Raw genomic sequence first — 18,771 nt, forward strand, 5'->3', positions numbered from 1 at the left:
CAGGACTACAAGATGGCACGCTCCCCATCGGGAATGAGATAAAATAGCTATACATGGAGTAACAAAAATGCAATGGGGATTTTTCAATCAGAGTGTCAAGGGTTAGAGAGAGAAGATTCAGGTTTGTTGTCAAATTAAAGCCAAAGGGACCTTCAGAACAACGTAAAACTGGTTCCTTCAGAAAAAATAAAAAGAAAAAGAAAGCTGTGATTCCACAAGGAAAACTTACTAAACAAAAGAGCAGAGACAATAGAGAAAGAAGGTGCTCTGTAATTTAAAGGACAAAAAAAAAATGTACTCATAACATAGAACATAATCCTATAATTATAGACTTTTTTCTACAAGAATGGCAACATGGAATCCTTACTGGACATAGGGGTATCATGCATCTGAACACCTAACAGACTATCATCTTAAAGTGATAAAACACCGAAGAAATCCTCGCTGATAGCATAGACAAATTAGAAAAGATACTGTAAAGAACAAGAGGCAGCAACATCATATGAACATTTCTGAAACTCTGAAAGTGCAGAACTTTCTCAAAAACACTAATACTTCTAATGAAAAACAAAATCAAACTCTGCGAAGATAGCAACTTTAGAAACCATTGCCAACAAACAACAGTTCAAACAAAGAATAAGAGAATAACTGAGAACTACTAGAATAAATGAAATACAGCATACAAAATGGCAAGGGAAAAGCAACGTCACCAAGAGTCGCTCGACCTGATCCTCACCATTAACTCAAGCCGTTTAACCACTAACAATGATTCTTCAGCTTTCTCTTTGGCCAGTGCAGCCTCTGTTTCAGCATGTTGCTTAGCAAGGTCTGCAGATTCCAGGGCGACCTCCAACTGCTTCAGATGAGCACTGATCTCACCTAACTTCATCATGCTATCAATTAGCTCTCTGCATCACATACAAAAGAATCCAATGATATATGAGAAAGTCTAAAAGCAGGTGCACACCCAAAGTTCAAGCGAAATCTAAAAACCTCACAAGATCAGACACCACCAAGCAAGCTAATTATTTGTATGGAATGTTATTTAAAAGCAAATTTTGCTCCTTCAACCTAAATTAAGTTTTTTTATCGACCCCAGACCCAATTCATTCAAACATATGGTGCAAAGTCGTTAAAGTATATATGCCATGATCACAACTGCATCAGCCAGCAACTGGCAGCACTCTTATCCATTTTAAAGCTAACCCGAACATGGCAAGATATGTATTTGACAATATTGTAACAAGGGAAAGGACATACTTCTGCAAACTGGCAAATTTTCTGGGAATATCATCAGAACATGAAACATCAGGGATCTCTTTCAGCATTGATTTCCAAGACATCAGTTCATCCTCCAACTTCCTTACATTCAGCTGGACCACTTGTAGTTCAAGTAAATCCTTTTCTGCCCTCGCTCTGCGGCTCTGTTCAACGAAAAAGAAGATGACCAATAGTATAATATTCAAGATATTAGCATGGCAAACCTGATGTGTGGAACTTCCTGATCTTTTAGCTACTGCAATTGTGCCCACATGTCTGCGAATTCTTCTCATCATTCTCTTCTCCACAAAAATCACCAGACAACCCAATATAACCCCTTCCCCAAACCACCACTAACAATGCCCATGCAACTGCATTGGTAAAATGTAACCACTGCATTGGTGACAAATCTATCAGAATCAAAGCCATGCCGAAGCACAGAGGCGTGAATCTCCTTACCCAATATCGGATGCGGAAGCGGCACCAACGACAAGGCTTTCAAGAGGGAGGAGATGGTGAAACTGTCACGTTTAAGGGCGGGTTTGAATGATGCCAAGGACGAGAAGAGCCTAAGGGCTTCAGAGTGCTGGTCATGTGAAGAATAGGCAATGAGCATGGCGTTGAAAGAGAAGATATTTTTGTGGGGAATTTCATCGAACACCTTGCGGGCGTGATGGATTTGGCCGGATTTGGAGTACATGGAAACGAGCTTTGAGGCGAGGAAGTTTTCGGGGATGACCGAGAGGAGGATGAGCCGGGCATGGATCTGCTTTCCCTGGAAGAAGAGGCTGTGGTTAGCGCAGTGCTGTAAGAGATGGCCGCAAGCCGGTAGTCGAAGAAGCCATTAGAGTCGATGAGAAAGAGAGAAAGAGAGAGGTGTGGATTTTGGGGGTAGAGAGGACGTGCAACTATGGGGATTTTCGGATTTTGGGGGGTAGAAAGGGCGCGCGATTTTGGGGATTTCCAGATTTTGGGGAGAGATGGAGGGACGCGGTTAGCTAGGGAAACGGATTGACTACTCTCCCTGACACCAGCCAATGGCTGGTGGTCGGTGGTTTTTGGGCCCCACCATGATGTATTTGTTTCATCCATTCCGTCCACATATTTTTATAAATCATTTTACAATATGAGTAATAAAATGACGTATATCCAAATATCAATGGACCACGTTACAGGAAACAGTGTTGAATGAGGGTCAACCATTACAAACATTTCGGGGCCATAAAAGTTTTGGATCGAGCTGTTCTTTGGTTTTTCTATTCATCTGGGCATGTATTACCTAATCAACAGATTGGATGTCAAATAAACAGATTAATGGGCCTTATGAGGATTTGAATGGTGGATATCCAATCACTATTGTTTTCATGTGTTATTGTCCACGTGAGATTTATATCCATGTCATGTTTGAGGTCAACTCATAAAATGATATGAAAAAATGAATAAACAGAATGGATGAAACGCATACATGATGGTGGGGCCCTCAGAGCACTGACCACTAGCCACGAAGCTGGTGGCAGGGGGAGTAGCCAATCCATTTCTGTTAGCTACAGAGGACGAAAGTGGCCTACGTCCTATCCCTGCTCGGACCATTATCGGTCCATCAGGGCTCTATGGGGCCCACTGTTATGTAATGACTTTATTCACATTGTTAATCTATTTTATTACATCTATATACAGTAGTATGCAAAAATTGAGGTAGGTCCACGACTCTAGTAAGCCACACCAAAGGAAGCATCAGTGATAATGATGCACACGGTTGAAACCTTTGGAAGGGCCACCATGATGTATTTTTTACCATCTAACCTATTCATAAGGTCATGTAGACCCGGATAAAGTGAAAACACAAATATCAACTTGATCAGAAACTTCTACAGGTCTCAACAAGTTTTTAATGATGAGAGTTTAATCCCCACTTTGTGGTCAACTTAAGCATTGGTTCCAACTAATTTTTGGGTTCAGGCCCTAACATTATTTGTAAATATGGATGGACGGTGTGGATAAAAATTTTACATCAATATGGGCCCCACATAACCCTATTTAGACGAATCGGGTGGGGTAGGAGGAATCCGCTTCCATAACAACTGGGCTCGTAGCGGAAGCAGATTGGCCAGTGTACCTCACACCAGTTATATAGTTGCTGTATTGATGTTAGCAAGTTCTGAGGGTCTAATTGTAATATATGTCTTATATCCAAACCATCCATCCATTTCTCAAGCTCATATTAAGGCTTAAGATGAAAAATAAGGCATATCTAACTATTAAGTGGACCACACTACAAAAAGCAACGAGGGATTGAACGTCTACCATTGAAAACCTTTTAGGGCCACAAAAATTTTGGATCAATGTGAAATTTAGATCAATCTGATCTTTGTTTTTTCCCTTTATCAGGGCCTATATGATCTAATCAACAGATTGGATGTCAAATAAACAATACGATGGGCCTTATGAGGATTTTAATGGTGGATATCCAATCAATATTGTTTTCTTACGATGTGGTCCACTTTAGATTTATATCCCTATCACTTTTTTTAATCAAGCCCTAAAATGATCTGTACAAATGGATGAAATACATACATCATGGTGGGCCCGTAGAGCACCGAACACCAACCACCGGGCTCTATTCAATGTCGTTCTCCTGCTGTATGTATTCGGATTCATGTTACCGAGAACCTCTCATAGCAGGTGTTATAGTCTAAATGATATTGATAGGTCCAAGGTAGAGACACCCGAAACATTCTTATCGCACGAGCTTACTGAACGGAATGTCTGTCGTAAAGAATGGAATTGTAGTCTTACCGAACGGAATTTATGTAAGCATACTGTATTATGACCATACGGTAAGCAAGGAAATCCAAAGGTTTGACCTCTAAACTAGAAAACTCAGGAATGCAATGCCTCACACAAATTGGGTCACTCGATCATTTGAAAATTCGCCGAGAACAAAAAAAAAAACAAAAAAAAGAACTAATTCAGTTTTGGAATGAGTTTTACAATGATTTATTTCTTAAGGGTGCGCTTATATACACAGTACACAACAACTTAAGTGGTCTTCACTACAGATTTTTATCTCCCTCATTCTTTGGCTCATGACTTAAAATGATATCTCAAAATGGATGGACGGCTCATGACTTAAAATGATATCTCAAAATGGATGAACGGTAGTCTCCACTTTGCTTACGGCTTCGATATGACTCCTTTTTGGATCAACCCTTAAAATGATTCGTTAAAATGAATGGACGTAGTGGATCAGTAACATACATCATGGTGGGCCCCACAAATCTAAGCACTTTCCCCCCATCACCGGCCCCTAAAACAAATCCCTTCTAATCCTCCCACGTGCGCACCTCCATTGAGTGTCAATGGTGTCTTATTACATACACACACAGAGATAAATATATATGGTGAAAATAATAAAAATGAGAGGAAATCCTGAAAACTAATGATGTTAGGATATATGATAGTAGATATAATCCTAAAATCTAGACCGATCAAATTGTCCAAAAACTTCTAGGGCCTCTAAGAAATTTTAAATAGTAGAGGTTCAATCACATTATTTCCTATGGTGTGGTCCACTTGAGCTTTGGATGTTATCTGTTAACACGGATGGATGGAGTGGATAAAATAAATAAATAACAGTGGACCCCACGGAGTTTACTCTGGTAAGGACTTTTTGAGGCCCACCACAATCTATGTGTTCTATCTAATCCGTCCATCTATTTTGAAATATAATTTTAGGGTATCATTCCATAAAACGAGGTATATCGAAGGCTCAAGTGGACCACGTGGTAAACAATGGAGATTAAATCACACGTGATTCCTATGGTGTGGTCCACTTGGGCCTTCAATATACCTGAATTTTGGGATCATTCACTAAATGTATTTATAAAAATGAATGGACAGAAGGGATAAACCATATACATCACGGTGGGCCCCACGTAGGTACTCAATCCATGCCCAAAATAATTGGGCGCGCGCTGAAAAGAGAGCCGCGCGCCCAAACCTCTCTCTCTCTCTCTCTCTCTGCCTAAAACCGATTCTCCCTCTTTATGCCCAAAACCCTCTCCCTCTCTCCCTCTCTCTCAATCATCCCATTTTCAAAGCCCTAGCATTTTCCAGCTTTGAAAATCTTGCTGAAGAATTACTTGGGTTTCGAGCAAGATCTAGCCCTAGGATATAGAAGCCTCTCTAGTCGCTAGAGTTCAATTCCAGCAGTGTTTCAGGTATGTGCACTGTTCTCAATGCTGACTTTAATGGGATAGATTCAGAGAATGTGAGCAATTTTGTTGAATGCTTCATTAAAATTCATATTCTCAGATTTTCCATCGTACAACTGATTTTGAAGTGCCTAATTGTTTATTTGAGTATCTAGATCTTTTTAACTGAGCTGTGTTTCAGTATTCTATTCACAGTATTGCGTTTGAATGTTACAAGTAGCTCTGCTAACGAGACTCATACAAGTGAGGTTATGGAGTTCTTCCGCACATGTACCTACATGTCACACGAGGGAGATTTTTTGACCATTCATCTGGTGGGGAGCACTTTGAACCTGCCCTGGCCCAAAGAACATTTCAACCCACTTATCAGGTGGGACGCTTGTATCAAAAAATTGGGCAACTAAAAAAATATGACTAAAAGTTCACATTTTACACGTACTTAGGGCCCACCAAATGAGTGGACCAGTCTGACTATTGGATTGGGCCACATTCATGGTAGCTCCACCTGATGAATGGTCCGGATCTCTCACATATTGAGGACTCTTATCCATTGAACTCGCGTGCATCCTATTTGCATGTTGGTGGTGTTAGAGATAATATGGCTTTGTAAGGAAGTCAGGGCATTCTATTGCTGAATCATATGCTCAGTCAGTAGATATTACCTTGGTCTGTCCTCTTGCCATTTTATCTGTTCCTTGTGCTGCTAGATGATTTTGGAAAAGATTCTTAGGGTATTCAGTCATTCACAGCAGGATTCATGGACTGACTTTCGGCAGTCTGTTGGCTGATCGCTTACCTTACCGGTAAAGCAGCCTATTTGGCCTTGATGCAAGAGGCTTCAGATGCTGAGTTTTGTCATAATGAGTATGCTGGAAATGCTAACTGCAGGTTATGTTCGTGACTGATTGCCGTGTCGCAGGGTGATTTGGCTGTGATGTATTAGGGATCCAGGGAAGCTGATGATTTTATAGGCCTGATATTTTGCTCATTCCATCATGGTGGGGCTCACGTAATGCAGGGGTGGATGGAATATAAAGAGCATCATGGTGGGGCTCACGTAATGCAGGGGTGGATGGAATATAAAGAGCATTGGTAGGCCAACTGACCTAAAAAAAACAATGGACAACCATCCGATAACCTCCTGATTCATATGGTGGGCGTCCAACTTTCATGGTGGCTTGGATGATTGTAACATGACCCAGATCCAATGGCTAGTCTTGACTTACACTCTGACAATTTCTATGGAAGTGGTGTGATATATATTCCACCTCTAAAAATAAACACATAAATAAATGAGACCAACAGAAGAGGACTTCAGTTTGCTTATGTCTCTCCAGCTTGTGTTGCCTCATGGACCGGCAATGCAAGGATGTTCCAATGATCAAAACCATCCATATTCAAAGGGTCAATAAAACAAAACGTGTTAGCGAGCCTGGTTTGAATTATGCAAGAGGAACTCAAAAAAGTAAGTATTTCACCAATGCTGCAGTTTGATAAGCGTTTCAGTCATCCTTGACACTTTGGTTGGCGGTTAATTATGATAAACGTCTCTGATGAAGGCAATACTGGTATTTTCAGGATCAACTTGGACATTTTCTGCATAAAATATGTATTGTGAACCGTTGATGCTGTAGCCAGTTGCATCAGCTACAAGTTGAGATATGCTGGTGAAATTGCCAGACCCTGTCTATCCTGTTCTTGATCAAGATCTCACTGAGAAGGCGATCGGTGATTGTGGGAGACAATGGCAATGAGAGTTTTGGCCTGTTTTGAAGAGGAGAAAAGATAGAGAGGGATTGAGAGTTTTTGTTTTTTGGATTTTTGAAATTTGGGTGGTGGGGCTTTTTTGCCAGAACTGTAAGAACCTTCTCTCTGATTTTTTTTTTAGTAGTTTATATTTTGTCTTTTGTTTGTTTGATCTTTGAATTTAATAAAAAATTATATAATATAATATCTGATATTATCTATGAATTTGCATTTGCATCTTGCTAAATTTGTTTTTTTTTTTCCCTTTCTTTTTTAAATTCTTATATTAAACAGTTCATGTTATTCTAGAATCAATCTGATTGGACATTGAAATCTGCACCCGCATATTTTATAAATCCAACCCATCTTTCCAGTTGTTGTGATATAGTAGTACAACTCTTCTAATGTTTACTTACCAAAAGTAGAAACTAGTGCTATTGGAAAAGTGCTATCTTCTTATTAATTTTTATATTTTTATATTTATGTCATTTTATAATCAATCCACACCATCTACTTCTCATACCATCATGTCGATAGGTGTTGATATCTACACCCACCCTTTTTTCAAAAATCCATCCTTTTCTTTCCAATTTTGTGCAGTAGTACAATTAGTGCTGTTGGGAAATCTTATAAAGTATTATTTTATATAGTTCATGTCATTCCTAGAATCAATCAACGCCATGTATATCTTCTGTCATGATGTTGATATGTACATCCACCCATTTTATAATTCCACCATATTATTTCCAGTTTCATGATTTAATGGTACAGCTTTTCTAGTGTTACATACCGAAAAGTAGAAACTGGTGCTATGATATCTACACCCACCTGTTTTATGAGTCTACCCCATTATTTTAGTTTTTGTGATATATTCGTGCAACTTTTTTACAAGATAAAAATTAATGGAGAATTGTTAGGGTGGAATATTGGATCATTTAATTATTTGTGAAAAATCATAATAAAACTTTCATTAATCTGCTCAATTTTCAACTGGCACTTGCGCAGAATTTGACTTTGGCTATAGCAGACACCACTTAATTTAATATTGAAAGCATGTAGAGATTTTTTTCTAGAGTAAAATAAAAATATAGTTCTCATTAATCTGCTACATTTTTCAACAGGTAATGGCGTGGAATTGAACTTTTGAACTAGCAAAAATTTCTTAATTTGAATTTTAAAGCGTGTCGATTTTTTGAGCTCCATTTTTAAAGGGAACTCTTGGTTCTGTGGCTTGAGAGGAAATGAGCTCCTTTGTGAAGTCGATGAGGATTATATACGAGATGACTTCAATTTATGTGGACTGCAAGGACAGGTTCCCTATTATGATTATGCCTTGGATATGATCTTGGATGATCACTCTTTGAGTGGATGATTTTAGTCACTAAATCTTAGTACTAATGTGTATACAATTGCCATTGATGGCTGCAGGTATCAGGATATTGCATCTGGGCTCATAGATCTCTCCATTATCACTTGCATGCAACTTGCAGATAACCTCTGGAATTAGAACTAATAGACTATATTTGCATTTTGCAACTTTCAGGTATCGAATCTGTTTATATGTGGGAGGGTGAGGTAAGAATACCATGCATACTGAGTTATATCATTAACTGATATTTTATGACCAATTCAACCATCAGATTAATGCGAATGAGCCTCAATGACATATCATATGTGCATCAAAATAGATTAATCGCACATATGGTATGCTGTGAAGCTTGTTAATCTGGCTATCAGGTTTGTTTTTCCTTCTTTTCTTTTATGTTTAACTTCTCTTTTATATACATTCAAGGGAATGGTTAGACACTTGGAGCTGATGAGACCGACAATCCCTTTGGTTGGGATAACAAACATGTTGGGGCAAGAATCTTAATTTCCAAGATCTGATTTTTTTCTTTTTCTTTCTAATTTCTATCTGTTCGTTTGTTTTTTATATATTTTTTGTGTTTTTTTTATATATATATATATATATATATATATATATATATATATATATATATATATATATATATATGTCTTTCATACAAAACTTCACTCTTTGACTTCTTAGTAGCTACTAGCTACCATTCAAAAAAAAAAAAAAAAACCTTAGAATCTAACTTCATAGTACACTAAAAGCGGTTGCACTGATCTGAATTTATTTTGCTTGTACAGTTGTATGTGCCAAGATAAAGTTCAAAATGTGAATATACAACTCATTTCTAAGGTTTCAATGGTTGATCTTTTTATAAACATTTGCTGCACAGGCATGTCAAATTGTGCTTTGAAATACGGCTGATTCAATTTTGGGTCATTGAGTTTTGCTTGATTGATTTATGCATCAAGGCTACTAAGAAGTCAGTTCTCAGTCACTATCTGCGTCTAGTGCTGCAGACTCAAGAGGTAACAGTGAAGCTGGAAAAGAAGCTAGAGGATTTGCATATAGAATCATTAGATCTACACATGCATGCCTTAGCTCAGATATTCACATCTCATGTTCTATTTATTTATAATTGTTTATTTTCAGATAATCTCTGTAATGAAATGTGTCACTTCATAAAATTAGCAATTTTTTTTCTTTTCTTTTGACTGTGGATGGTTGGAATATATGTAAAAGCTTTAGTTTTACAAATGCATGCCTTAAATAAGATTTTTGCATCTCGTTTTCTATTTATTTATAGTGATTGGGACTGTGTACCGGTTGTCACGACATTGGTGAGCAATGAGCCAAAAATGACAGAGATTGGACTGCTCTAGTCCATGTTCTGATTGAGAACTTGATTTCCATGCAAGAAAAGGTCAATGACAACTGCTGTATTTTCTGGCGATGGCTCTGTTCTAGCTATATTGCTGCAGAGGATATTGTCACTTTATGGGACCTAGACACAAATGTTCTTGTAGCTATAATTGGAGAGACTCTTACAGTGATTGTCTGAATATCATTATCGAATTGTGTTGTGTGTGCAAAGAAGACATTTGCTAGCTGTAATTGGAGAGACCCTACAACTTTGCATGTCTTACACTTGTGTATGTTTATTCCTTCTCTTTCACCTCTGTATGTTGGTTCTTTCTTTCTTATTCTGGATCATTGCTGAAAAATTACTGATGGTTATCATACACATTAATTTGACGTGAAAGCTTACTAGAAGAGATGTGGCCTTGGTGCAAAGAAAGTGCCATAGAAAAAGGTTCATTTCTTTTTTAGTGTTTTTTCATGCAGAATTCTCTATTTTCATTGATGATTTCATTGAATTAAAGTTACATTTCTTTGGAAATTGGTTTGGGATCTGTTTGATAGTATTTTGATATTTGATAAGTTGAATTCTTGAAGAAGCGATGACCAAGAAAAGGAGGCGGTTGATTGATAAACAGCCCGACGGCACATGTTTTTGCAAAGATAAGTTTTTGCAAAGAACCATCTAGCATTTCCCTCGGGTGTTTCTTTCTCTTGCGAAAGTCTTTGTGCTTTTGTTGAGTCCAGCAACAAATGTGTATTTTGAGACAAGCAAGCATTTCCCCCTGTGAGCTGAAACTCACTCGTGGACATTTCTTGTGTGTGTGTGCCCACACATGCATGGGGTGGGGGAAAGAGAGCGTGTGTACATGTCTATCTATGCATGTATATATGTATGTATTTACGTATTAAGGAATACCAATTGATAAAAGGGAAAAACCTCTAAATTCACTTGGTAGGAACTCCTTTCCTCTTCTTTTGTTTTTATGTATGAATTTAGGAACTCTTGTCATTATCTTTGCTAAAATGAGATCAACTGGGAATGAACCTATGTTCACATATATAGGATTTCACACCTTTGTGCCTGGCTGGCACATGTGGTGGCATTTAGATGGGCTAGGTTATACATATGTATGCTCAACACACCTCTAAACTCTATATGTGAGCCTCCTTTTTAGATTATTGTGTTTCTTATTGATGTTGCATAACTTCTGCAGGCCTGCAATGCTCATGGGATTTATTGTGCTCCATTATATGATACCCTTGGTATGCATATCACAACTTCTCACTGGATTCACTTGTGCATGGACTGATTTTCAGTAATCATAAATGAAGTTCAATTGGTGCAGGATTTTGCATCATAAATGTTTGACCTGTTTATGTTTTTTTTTTTTTTTAATTATTATTTTAAATTTCTCTCCATAAATATTTTGACATATGTTTATTTGCTTGAAGTGTCATCCATTATCATTTTTAATTTTGTAAACTTTGCAGATTATATTGCACTATATGCTGATTTTTTATTTTTTATTTTTTACCTTTTTTTCTTTTTCTTTATTTGGTCTCTTTTCCAAGTGTTGAAAGCATTTCCTAATGCAACCAAATTCTTGAAAAGTAAGAAACATTTTTCATTTTTTATATTCTTGGTGCAGGCTTTGTATTATATATATTGAAATCTGCATTTGTTGATGCAGCAATTGTGAGCTTCGGAAGTAACTTCTCTATGAATTTGTTATTGCAATGATTGTTCCCATACTTCTTCTCTATGAAGGTTGGTAATTTCAATAAGTAACTTCTCTATGAATTTGTTTTGTTCCTGTCCTGATGATGATTGTTGTGAAATTTACTGTTTAGTGAAGAAGTTTATCAGCATGGTGACACTAAATGGTTAGAAAATGTAGGAAGTGAGAGGGTGGATAAATCAGAAAGTAACAGGAGATAGGCTAAAATAAGCACAGCATATCAATCGGTCCCTTTCCTGTTTGGGAGATGTGATTGTAGCCTTGGCTCAGAAAAATACCTACATACCTTACAGAAACAACAAACTTACGCAACTCCCGCAAGATTCCTTAGGTTGAAATCTATTGTCTTTATTCTATGCAAATGATGTGAGGTTTAGATTGGAAGGGCCTTAATGTTTTCCATAAATTGTTCTATTAAAAGGAACAATCGCAAAAATTGAAGGATAATCAATGATGAAGTTTGGACAGTTTGCTGCCTCACAAATTGTAATGGTGGTAATCTAGGAGAGCAATTGATTTATAGGGTTTGATTGGTTCCCAATTGATAGGAAAGGACTATAGGGTTTGATTTGTGCCCAGTGGAATTCTACTAGCCACCCAATGGAATTCTTGATCACTACAGGGTTTGATTTGTGCCCAATTGATTTACATTACAATGAATTCATTTATTTGGAAGTAAAGATGCAATATCCAATGAAGTAAAGTCAATCCCGGCTTAAAGCCTATTGAAACTTGGTGGCTTATATACTTCATTAATGATATAGTTTTAATCCAAAACTTATGGTCACTATGAAACACTCTTGTAGAAAGAGGAAGAAAGAAAAATTCTTACATGTAGATCTTATCATAATTCTTCGTAGTTCGGTGGTGCAATCTATCGCTAAGATAAAGGAATCGCAATTGTTGCTTATCTGCTCACTGAAGGAAGATTGAGTTTGTCATGTCTTCGAGGTTTTCTTTATTGGAGCTCTCCTAAGCTTTTAAGAACTTCTGTTCTCAGTAATGTTAACAACCTTATGAAGTTTTGCTGTTGTGAAAAAAAAACACTTATGTTATATACTTCATTAATGATATGGTTTCTAGTAACTACGGTATTTCTTTTAAATTCCATTGGCTCCCATATCTCTTGATCATGTTGATAGTACCACAGTCATATCAGAGTTTCTCATAGTCTCAACTTAAAAACAAAAGTTATTTCTGTTGTAGAATGTTTGTATTGAACTTTTGCAGTGCAGGCATGTTGTTAATACAACTGACATTACCACCAAATATTGTAGAAGAACTTGTGTTTCATTGCTTTCATGTTCTATATTTTGAATGATATTCAATCGTTTTTTCTTTTCATTCAAGGAACATAAGTGTTGGAACTATGATGATCTCTATTTGCATATAGATTAACATTCAATTTCTTCAACTAAAAGTGAATTCCAAAGTTAATATGTATGGATAGTTTGAGGACAGCTCAAGGTGAGAGTATATGCAAGGCTATGATTGTGTGTGGACATGCTATCATCTAGAAATGCAATAATCATTTCAGTGAAGCTGAAATGACCAATTTGAAACTATCATAGTATTTGTATTGTGTGATCATTACTCCAAGTTCAACTAGAAAGGAATGTAATTGCAATTTGTACTCCATTATGAATAACACTAATCGTCGATACAGTTCAATCATTGCCACCTAATTGAATTGAACAATTGCAATCCAACTCAAGTGTGTTTCAAAATGCAGCGTAAAAGATGCATTTAGATCAATGGATTATTTCTAGCCTGGTGAACCTGTGATTAGCTCTGTTTTGAGCTTGTAGATTATCTTTGCATTAAGTCGATGAAACTCAATCAGGCCTTGAAAGATTTGAATTTTATTTTGTATTGTGACTTGAATAAAAGATATGATGTCATTGAGAAAACCCAAAAGCCACAACTCAGTTTTTTAGTTTTTCTTTTTGCAGTGGCTATAAGTACATGCCTTATCAACTTTTCGCTTGCCACGTCACGATGGAGGTGAGTTTCTTTGCTGTTAACTGGTAGCTCTTTGTTGGAAAGTATTCTTCTTCATCATAGTTATCAAACAATTCCTGTTACAACAAAAGTGGCTGATGTGCCAGTCCATGTTGGCATTGAGTTGTAGTTTGACCACCAAGTGTGTCAGTTTTTGGGTATCACTCTGTGATTAGAGTTCATAGAGAACCCACAGACATGTTATGGAGTCACAAATCATATGCCTGTTTCCAGTGACTAGTAGAAATGATGTCACATGATTTTCAGTTCAATTGGCAGGTGTATTACAGTGCAGAAACATTCAGTGTGCCAGTAGAGATGATAGAAGGGAAGTGTGAAGCTAGAAAGAAGCATGATCTTCCATCTCTGGATGACCCTGCAATCTTTGAGCATATCTTCTTCAGTGAATACATGTATGATCCTTCCAAATGTTGGGTGGTGTAGATAAAAGAGAAAGATGGCGATGATGTTAAGATGCAAGGACAAGGAAACAAGTGTACATGACTATGGAACTTGACTAGAAAGTAGGTGGTAAGGAAGTTGTCGAAATAGGAAGAAGACGATGATTTTTTGTATATGTGTTTATTATGTTAAACTTATATGTATTTATGGGTGAATGAGTGTGATGTGGATAAGATTGTTTGTGTTTGGATGAATGTACTTTTATGTTTGGATGGATTTTCTTGTTTGGGTTTAGATGGATGTGAATGTGAATATGATGAAATATATTATATAACAGGTGTATATCAGGATGAATATGATGAAATATATTGTTAACAGGTGTATATCAGGAATTTTGTGCAGAATTTTGAGCTAGAATAATTTTTTAAAAAGAGACTTTTAGCGACGAAAATTTTCGTAGCTAAATGTTTTGTAATTGATTCTTTAGTTGCGAAAATTTTCGCTGCTTTTAGCGGCGAACATTTTCGTCGCTAAAAGTAGAACAATATTTTTAGTAGCGAATATTTTCGCTGCTAAAGGTCTTGTACAGTTTTTTTTAGCGACGAACAGTTTCGTCGCTAAAAGTAGAACAATATTTTTAGTAGCGAAAATTTTCGCTGCTAAAAGTCTTGTACAGTTTTTTTAGCGACGAAAACTTTCGTTGATAAAAGTGGAACGATTTTTTAGGAGCGAAAATTTTCGCTGCTAAAAGTCTTGTACAGTTCTTTCGTGACGAAAATTTTCGTCGCTAAAAATGGAACGATTTTTTTAGTAGCGAAAGTTTTCGTTGCTAAAAGTCTTGTACAGTTTTTTAGCGACGACAATTTTCGTCACTAAAAGTTGTAATTTATTTTTAGCAGCGAAAAGTTTCGCTGCTAAAAGTCTTGTACAGTTTTTTTAGCGACGAAAATATTCGTCGCTAAAAAGCTTGCATTTAGCAACGATTCGAATTCTTCGCTGATAAAACGCGTTGATATCGGTCTTTTAGCGACGAATTTAGCAACGAAAACTTTCGTTGCTAAAACTTTTTAGCTACGAAAATTTGACTTTTAGCTATGAAAATGTTCGTCGCTAAAAGTGAGATTTCTTGTAGAGACTCCAAACACGCCCGGCTCCAAATCCACGGTCTACACCGAATCCAACCGTCATCCCAAACACGCACTCTGTCATCTTGGAATTCATTCCATCCCATGGGTTTAGCCAACATCCACTAACACCACCATCATTACCTTAAATTCCATATCATCCCTCCAAATCCCATGGGATCGATCTGGCCAAACACACCCTTAAGGTAATGATGGTGTTGCCAGTGGATTGTCTTAAGATCCATTGGATTGCTATATTGAATCTGTTTGGCACGCCTAGCCACTCCTGGGATTAAACCTTCCCATCCCTTCTAATCCCTCAAACCAAACACGTCCCTGGCAAATTTGAACGGATTAGGGTGGATTGGATGGGATTTAAAGGTAATGATGGTGTTGATTGTCTTAAGATTCATGGGATTGCTATATCCTGGATCAGATCACCCGGTCTGTTTGGCATGCCCGGCCAATTTCGGGATTTAACTTCCAATCCCTTCCAATCCGCCCGGCCACACGGGCCCTTAGCCAAACGGCCTCAAACTTACGGCCCATCAATTCAAGCCGTTTGATCATGTTTCCGTTTTGATACGTGAGGATGTCTAGGTGGGCCTTGTGATGTATTTGTGTTACTTGTAGATAACATCCAAGCCGTTCAAAAGGTGGGACACACCAAGAAAACACCTGGAGAGATTCAGGATGGTCAACTCATCGGGCAGTCCACCTGTCAAAATCAATAGACAACCTGATCGTCTGACTCAACTTACAGGTGCGGCCCACTTAATGCATTGGCTCGTACAACGGTACGACGCATCTTTTGGAGGACCGGAATCTTCTACAACCCTGTAGTGGATATCGTGTCCAACACCGAGATCTAAGGATTTTACTTGAATGTATATTTGTAATCCACTCCGTCCATCCGTTTTTTCACCCTATTTTAACCGTTAAAAAAAAAAAAAAAAATACATCTAAAACTGAAATTGGCTACAAAAAGATAACAACATAGAATAAGGACTAAAATCTCTAAATTCAATCTTTATCGCCTACCTGAGTTTTACATCAGATTTATTCTTGGATTTTCTTTATCCTGGTGGGGTTCACCTGAAGAACGGATTAGATGACGTATAAACAATACGTTGGCCGCAGAAAGGTTTCTATTGTAGGCGTCCAATCCTTTCTTCCCCCTGTGGTGTGGTCCACCTGAATTTTGGATCATTCTTATTTTTTGAATCAGATTATATAATTACGTGCCTCAACCGATGGACGGAGTAGATTTTATATTAAATGAAGATGCAATTACAAATATCGGGCGTTGCAACTTCTTTCTACAACAGGTGATGTAGAGGATTCCGTTCCTCTTGCTCCCTTGTCCTCCACACGTGACATATCGGTGGAAAAGATGGACTGTGATGTGAAAACGTTCACATACATTGCTAGTACGTGTTCAGGCACACGTGCTGCCTTGGAACATTTGTAATGCAGCTCTCGTGTATTAAGTGGGACCCGCTGCACCAATGATCTGGCCGAAAATTGAGGCTGTCTAACTATCAGGAATGCTACAAGCAAATGAAGAAAAACAGACGGCCTAGAAAATCTTGCTTAGACGTGTGACCCACCTGATAGCCCACCAGCCTGATTTTTTTCCAAAAGATCTACCTGATGGGTCCCACCTAATGCACGGCTCAGATTTCCTACAATGATGATAGGTTGGCACATGTGGCTGCTTGCAAAGGCGCACGCGGATTGTGGTGGAGGGTGTTTTAGAAAGCATTTTTATTGATACCACCTGTTTTTTCCGACATTTATAAATACATACATAAAGTTTCTGATATTTATTATACCTCCCTGCATCAGTGCATCTTCTTATGTTATCAGCAATGACTGAAATGTCCTCAATGTATGGAAAAACACTACCATGTCCTCCTATGTGTTTCTCTTCTTATTTGAAATGAACCATCTATCTTTTTTGGCTGGATCATGTTGAGTCAAGGGCCGAAAATGAGGCTGATCCAAAACTAAAATATGCAAAACAATGAGAATTGAACTTTCACCATTAAAATATTTGTATGGCTACAAAAGTTTTGAATCAAGCTAATATTTTTGTGTTTTCAATTCACCGCAATAGGAATGACCTTATCATCGTTATAATTAAGATATAAACATCACTGCGAACCTCAAGGAGGTTTCACCTGTGGGTATTTTCTTACCCACTTTTTTCTGTTGTATTGTCCACTTGAGTTTTGAATCTTCCTCATCTTTTAACTCGTCTCCTAAAATGACATGGTAAAATAGATGGACATGATGAATTTCTCGCAAACATTATGGTGGGCCCCACTTAGCTTCATAGTGCTGAAGTTCATACAAAAGGCTTTCGCAAGCAATCAATATCCCAAAATCTTATGGTTCCACTCGATATTGGTACATGCATCATACGTAAAGATCTTGCCCACCAATATGTAAAGTTCATTGCCAACATTTCATGTAACCATTATAATGTTGGCCCACTAATCATGCAGGTTTGAACTAGTATGAGAAAAATAAGCATACAAAACGTATGGTTGATGGGAGAGTTTAGTACATTGATTTTTGGCCTATGAGGGCATTTTGGTTATTACTTAGTCCTAATTTTTCTTTCATTTTTAATAATGAGGGTATATTGGTCATTTCTCATGAATACAACAGTAAGACGGGAAGCAGAATAGTGAATAACTCAATATGCTAAGCATGCTGAGTAAACTTGGTGTAGCCCACCATGATATATGTATTTTATCCACTCTGTCCATACAATTTACTTGATAATTTTAAAAATAAGATAGAAAATAAAGCATATTCAAATGTCGAGTTGACCACATTATAGGAAATAGTGTGAATTGAATGTCTATTGTTGAAAAATTCGCGAGGCCACACTAGTTTTGCATAAAGCTGAATATTAGTGTTTTCCCTTTATCCATATGTGTGTGATCTTACCAATGGCTTGGATGACAAATAAATATCACCATAGGCCCTAAGAAGGTTTCAACCGTGAAAATCATTACTTCCACCCTATCGTGTGGTGCGGTCCACTTATAAATACCAAAACCTAGGGGAGGTATTTCTAAAGTTTAAAAAAAGAAAAAAAGAACTTACAAACCGAAAAGACTGAAAATGGTGGGGGCATTAGATATCATCTAACCCATGTAATTTAAGTGAATTTTCTATAATGATAGAATGCCCTGAAATTAAGTTTATATGATTTATTTGGGGGCCACTAAAACAACTGTAAACATCGAATACTTTTGATTAGTATTTTTTAAAGGGTGGAAATAATTCTATTCTGCTAACAGCAAATAGATATTTTCTATTTTATGCATTTTGATTGGTCCATGTCACCACCTACTATGTTAGTGCTAACCGATCACGACGGACCACACGTAGCAGAAGCAGCGTTTTTTGTATACAAACGTGTGACCGTGTCTATATTATAAGCCTAACATACAAACCAATGCATGGGCCCACCGTTGAACACAATGACATCCAATCCTTTCATCATTTTTATCACTTATTTTTCTCATTAGCACCCAAAATTCAAGTCCATG

At 37.4% G+C, this 18,771-nt stretch overlaps 1 protein-coding gene across 1 annotated transcript; it reads right to left on the reverse strand.

Moving 5' to 3' along the window:
- Window positions 1–682: 682 nt before the first annotated feature.
- Window positions 683–6,217, reverse strand: LOC131250541 (putative pentatricopeptide repeat-containing protein At3g13770, mitochondrial). Its single transcript, XM_058250830.1, has 4 exons — window positions 6,137–6,217; window positions 1,586–2,035; window positions 1,261–1,424; window positions 683–908 (listed from the first exon to the last, which is right to left on the reverse strand). Exons 1-4 carry the CDS (start codon window positions 6,215–6,217, stop codon window positions 707–709), a joined length of 897 nt encoding a protein of 298 aa, XP_058106813.1. The 3' UTR covers window positions 683–706.
- Between the last annotated feature and the right edge of the window lie 12,554 nt (window positions 6,218–18,771).

This window comes from Magnolia sinica, chromosome 7, assembly GCF_029962835.1.
Source record: "Magnolia sinica isolate HGM2019 chromosome 7, MsV1, whole genome shotgun sequence".
Taxonomy (NCBI): domain Eukaryota; kingdom Viridiplantae; phylum Streptophyta; class Magnoliopsida; order Magnoliales; family Magnoliaceae; genus Magnolia; species Magnolia sinica.